Raw genomic sequence first — 6,000 nt, forward strand, 5'->3', positions numbered from 1 at the left:
AAAAATGCGAATATTATTCTTAGTAATAATCCAGATACCTGCACACTGTCTGCGAGACAGGCTGGTGGTCATGACCCGTGAGAAGTTGCTTGAAGACATGTCTGCACTGACACCCAGGAAGCTGATGCCAGCCTGGGCTGGTTCTAAGCCCCCATGTCTCCAGCAGGAAGAGATGTGGTTCTAAACCCCCATGTCTCTTCCTGCTGGAGATATGGGGGCTTCGAACCAGCCAAGGCTGGCATTAACTCCCAACTTTCTCCCTTTTCAGGGGTTGACTGGAAAATGACCGATGTGCAGATTGCTACCAAACTTCGAGGGTGAGTGTTTCCTGGGGACAGATTGCTCTCTGGGGGGTCTTCTCAGGGTGTAAAATGTCCTAAGCCCTTCTGGTTCTCCATCCCTAAGGTGCTGGGCCTGGGGCCAAGTGGTCCCAGTCACACCCATGGCCATGTGGTAACATCCTAGGGGCTACTGTCTCCACCCCTTATCTCCGGTCTGGTGTGGCAGCTATTACTCATGCCACACATGGGGTCCCCTGCAATCTGGGGCTCTCACATACTCCTCCCCTCTTGCTTGAGGATGGTTGCCAAGGTGCCGACGAGCAAGGGCCCTGTGATTAGAGTGCGGATCTCAAGTCTGCTTCAGTTTATGTGAAGAAGCCAAGCCATTCTTACACCATTAAAGTCCTACATGATGGATTCCATGTGTCGTGATGTAATGAGACCACAGTTTTAAAACTGAGGCTTTGGGCCAGGAATGGTGACTCATGCCTATAATCCTAGCACTGTGGGAGGCTACGGAGGGAGGATTTCTTGAGCCCGGGAGTTTGAGGTTTGAGACCAGCTTGGGCCATGTAGAGAGTCTCTACTAAAAGAAAAAGGAAAAATTGAGGTTTTAGCTGCTGCCACGTGAGGTAGCACCCAAGGGAGACTCCCCATCACCCTCAGATAGGGTAGGATGTACTTTGGGCACAGCATCCTAATGATGGCAGCCCGAGAGTCAGCTCCCCAAGGAGCTGTGTCTCTGGGTGGGACCCCCACTCAGCTCTTCCTGTCTGGCTGCAGATACCAGGGCCTCAAAGAAAGCTGCTTCCCCGCCCTGCTGAACCGGTTCGCCTCCTCCCACCAGTGCAACGCCTACTGTGAGCTGCTGGGGCTAACACCCCTCAAGGGCCCTGAGGCAGCCCACCCCCAAGCCAAAGCCAAAGGCTCTAAGAGTCCGTCTGCTGGCAGGAAAGGCTCCCAGCTGAGTCCTCAGCCACAGAAGAAAGGCCTCCCTAGTCCTCAGGGCACCCGGAAGAGTGCTCCAAGTGCCAAGGCCACCCCTCAAGCCTCAGAGGCAATCACCGTGCAGTTGTTGGGACAGCCTCCCACTCAAGAAGAGGGCTCCAAGGCCCAGGGCATGCGGTAGCCTCAACAGGAGGCTGGGGGCCTCCACCCAGCAGCAGACCAACCAGGAAGCAGCTTGAACCGGATGGAGACTTTCCAAATACGGAACTAACTGGAGAAGGCGCGTGGAGGAGGCACCACGTGGGGACCTCTCTGAGCAGCCTCTCGTGGATCAGCTCCTCATCAGATGGCTTTGGTGTGTGGCACATAGCCCACTGGCCTCTTCTGGTGCCACTGTCACCCAGGGTTCCCAGGCCTCAAGCAGGCCCCACCTCCAAGTGCCTGGTGGCCTAGGCCCTCCTTGAAGTTTACACTTTGCCACTGCTGGAGGCTCCCCTGAGTCCTCTGCATGAGTTCTGCACCCCAAGCCCTTGCCCCAGCCCAATCCGGCAGCAGATGTTATAATCTGGGTGTGAGGACATGCAGGCCAGCATTTACCCCCCTGCCTTTGCCTGGCCCTGATCTCGCCCCGTCCTCAGGGCTCCAGACTTCCTCTGCTGGTCTGGCCTGGTGACTCTCAGGGTATCTTCTCCTTCCAACTACTTTGGCTCATTGATCTCAGCTTATCCTGCAACTAACATGTCCTTGAGCCCAAATGGGGCTCAGGGCCCTTCCACAGCCTGTCATGTCCTTGTGCAGTGGCCTTTGATGATGTGTGTTCATGCTTTTCCAGCTCCTTCACTCACTCACCTGCTTCCCATGCTCCTTTGCACCCCCAGCCACATCCCTGGCCTGGGGCCCAGCTGCAGCCTGCTACCTGCCCTTCACGACTCTGCACGTGGCCCTTTGCTTGAGAGCTCCCTACCCCCTGCCCACCAATACCCAGGTGAGGAACAGACCCTCTGGCCTTTTGCTCCACTTCAGTACTGTCTTCCCCAACTCCTCCCGGGCTCTTTGCTCATGAGGTGAGAGCTGGTGTAAGGGCTGTGTCAGCAGCTGTAGCCAGAGACAGGTGTTGACTCTGAGAGACCTTGTACTCCATACTGAAAGGAGGTGGAGTCACAGTTAATTTCACATCCCCTCTCATCCAGGAATGGAGGGCTAGGTCTCTTCCCCATGGAATTACCCCTGGGTGTTCTAGGAGGGATGCAATCTATCCGTGTACTTGGATGGAGGAGTGTCTCTGTGCCTGGGAATTAGGGCCCCTGCCCCAACCATAGTTCTTGATCCTGGGTCCCCAACTCTGGGCCCTCATGTATGGGCTCCCAAGGACCCAGTGGCCTGGGTCCTTCCAGAACATCCCTCCTGGAGGCCTGGGGCGGGGTAGGTCTGCAGCTAGCCCGCTCCCCTTGGAATGCAATAAAGGCAGCATTGTGTGTCCTGCTTGCCCTCAACTGGTGTGGTTGGAGGTCTGAGGAGTCAGGGTCCCCCTCTCCCAGGCAGGCTCTCTGAGGGCATCCTGTAGTCCTCTGGCCCACTAGAAAAATGAATCTGTATTTTGGTTCCTGGACCGAAGTTCAGTTGTAGCTTTCTGTGGCCACAGAAAGACATTTTGTGCCTGCAAAACTGGGCTGCTGGCTTGTGCCCCTTAGCAGGGTGTCTGGGCACTTACGCCTTTGGAATTGCCCTTCATTCAGAAGAGGAACACAAAGAAAGCCACCCAGGAAGGAAGTGCAGAGCTGGGGGCTCTGGAAACTCCCTGTGTCTCTGGCTGCAGCAAGACCAGCTGAGGAGCCCACCAGTACCTGCCTCTCAGCTGCTTGCTGACCATTTTCTGCCTCTCACGCTGCAGAGAAGCTCTTCATTCCCACCCCCACCCAGAACCTCCCCTTGCCTGACATTTCCCCTCCATGGTGACATCTCTGACTTCTCTACCTCCTCTGTGCTCAGGTGACTCCTCTGCCCCAGTGTGTCCCTACCTCTCCCAGCCTGCATATTCAGATTACTTTGGTGAACTGAGAGCTGGAGTACTGCTCATTCATTTAGTCATTCACCCACTCATTCAGCAGACATATACTGAGCACTGCTTTATGCCAGACCCTGGCTGGCAGCTGCTGGGAGGCAAAGATGTATGAGGCCATTTCAGGAGAGACTACCTGTTAGGATTCTTGAGTTTTGACCAACTGAAATGAACTTGGACCAACGTAAGCAAGGAGAAAGGGTTCATGGGAAGGATGCTGGGATAGCTCACAGAGCCAAAAGAGTAGCTGAACAGTTGGCCTTGGGAAGGGTGGGAGCCAGGGCAGCTCCAAGGCTTGCCTCCCAGAGCTGCTATGGTTGGCAGATCAACACCAACTTGCCATCCGACCTCATGGATCTCCTTCCACTCAAGATTCAAATTCCAGGTGAGATAATCTGGCCTGGAGCTCAGGGCTTCATAGAGTAGGAGGGAGGCAGTTTTCCAAAGGTCTTCTGACTCTTGCCGGAAGGATGGTGGAGTCGGAAGGGTGGACATGGAGGAAATGGTGGGTGCAGAAGGGTAGGCAGACCCTGAAGATGCTGCTAACACAAGGGCCGTCCTTCCCGTCTCGTGTATTACAACTCTCCCACGTAAAACCACAGCCGCATTTCTCTCTGCTTAGGGAATTCAGGATCATAGCTAACTTAATTCCAGGGGTAAGACAGGGCTACTATTCTCCAAAGTCCGGTGTCACTAGGGATAATCTCCTTCTTTCAGTTTTATCACAAGTCCATTTTGAAATTCTACAACCTTTAGATTCACTGGTAAAATTAACCATATTCAACCGAAGTCACATAACCCAGCAAGAAAGGAAGAATGGGCAACGTCTGCAGTCCATTTCTAGAACTGGTCATGAGAACTCATGTTTGTGTATGATTATGCACTTTTGGCTTGACGGAGTGACCCAAACCTTCAGTTCTGAAGCTCCTTCGTGGTCCTACCTGTGGGACAGGCATTTACTATTGGACACGGCAGTCCAAGGACAAACTCTAGGAATCTCCCCCATGTCCATCTCTACTGCCCCTTTTACGTAGCAGCAATCATATTTTCCCTTGATAAGGTTCATCATTCTAGACGCTTCCATGACCTCTTTATAATAAGCCTGAAATGGCCCGGTGGCTGCCTCAGCTTTCAATTCAGTTGAATTGTTACTGTGTCTTCGAGGATGTGTTCCTGGACTGGGGACTCAACTCTCCACACCAGCCTGGTCCCAAACCTCAGGTATGAGAAAGGCATTGAGATATAGCAGTAGCAGGCCATCTCCACACTGCGTCCTATCCCTGAAGGAGAAACCGCAAGGTACGGCTGCTGGCTCCAAGCGCATGCTGCCTCCTGCAGGCCTGACCCAGCCTCTCTCGGGGTGTTGTTTCTGGTGCATAGCTGAGTTTTCAGTAAACCATTTCACCACACTCTCAAGCCAGCTGCTGCTGGTCTGTGGGTTCCTGAGAGGATGAGTGAATGCCTACACTTCAACCTATAATGCTTCTTTTTGTTGGAAAGTGAATTCTCTGGTTGGGTGCAGTGTGTGAGAAGGCCACATGATGTTTATGGCATTTGATAATCCATGGATATTGATGGCCGGAGAGGCGTGACGGGTAAGAAAAGCAAATCCAGATCCAGAACAAGGGCCCAAAGGGGCCAAATTACTGCCCCTCTCAGAGCTGCGGGTGTAGACGGCGAAGCACTGTGGAGATCGAGTGGGCAACCCACAAGTGACCCGCTGGTGCCTTCACAGACCTAGCCTGGAGCAACAGAGTCCACCTGATAAGGGAGTGCACTGGCCCTGCCAGACTTTATGGCCAGGTGGGTCAGATAACACCACGAGGGGCAGCATGGCCACCAAGTGTGCAAGGGCCAAGCGTTTATGCTCCTCCAGAGCCCAGTGGTGAGCGAGAGGGGCGTTTTGCACAAGGATAATGGTTACTTGTCAGCAAGAGCATCACTTGGCTCCAAATCCTGGGTTCCCCTATCGTATTTTCTTGTCAGGACTTATTACAGGCTACCTATGGCTCCCCAGTATGCCACAGACAGATGGATACCTCGTGCACCATTGACAAGGTCACGTGGCCTGATGGCAGAGCGGGCTGCACAAAAGACTTTCCCAGCTGGGACGCCTTCGTCTGCTCTAAGCCCACCCCAAAGCTGGCAGCCCTCTAGGTCAGTCGGTAAATGGGTTGGAACAAGATGGCTCAAAGTGGCATATATTGCCTGGAATTAGGTCTTAGTGGTGAGGGATTCCACATACAGTCATTATGTGGAATTTCCTACATTATGAAGGAAATGTTCTGACGTCAAACAGATCCCTCAACCCCTAGAACTTTGTAGAAGGGGCAGGCCAGGCACGGTGGCTGACACCTGTAATCCCAGCACTTTGGGAGGCCAAAGCAGGTGGGTGACAAGGTCAGGGGTTTGAGACCAGCCTGGCCAACTTAGTGAAACCCCATCTCTACTAAAAATACAAAAATTAGCCGGTTGTGGTGACGCACGCCTGTAGTCATAGCTACTTGGGAAGCTGAGGCAGGAGAATCGCAAGAACCTGGGAGGTGGAGGTTGTGGTGAGCCAAGATCGCACCACTGCACTCCAGCCTGGGCAACAGAGCAAGACTGTCTCAAAAAATACAAAAGTAAATAATAATAATAGAAGGGGCAGATTTTCACATGATGTATCTCCCACTCTGATTCACACATGTTCGATCACGGCACCAGGCAGCT

The 6,000-nt window shown here is 53.3% G+C and overlaps 1 protein-coding gene across 2 annotated transcripts in view; it reads left to right on the forward strand.

Moving 5' to 3' along the window:
- The window catches only part of ALPK3 (alpha kinase 3), a 58,261-nt gene extending 54,972 nt beyond the window's left edge, over positions 1-3,289 (forward strand). For both annotated transcript variants that reach the window (XM_017502292.2, XM_017502293.2), the window contains 2 exons: positions 269-317; positions 1,065-3,289. In XM_017502292.2, the coding sequence (XP_017357781.1) occupies positions 269-317; positions 1,065-1,410 (395 nt within the window). In that variant the 3' untranslated portion in view covers positions 1,411-3,289. The remainder of the gene's footprint in view (positions 1-268; positions 318-1,064) is intronic.
- The last annotated feature ends 2,711 nt before the right edge of the window (positions 3,290-6,000 follow it).

This window comes from Cebus imitator, unplaced genomic scaffold, assembly GCF_001604975.1.
Source record: "Cebus imitator isolate Cc_AM_T3 unplaced genomic scaffold, Cebus_imitator-1.0 Scaffold295, whole genome shotgun sequence".
Classification (NCBI taxonomy): domain Eukaryota; kingdom Metazoa; phylum Chordata; class Mammalia; order Primates; family Cebidae; genus Cebus; species Cebus imitator.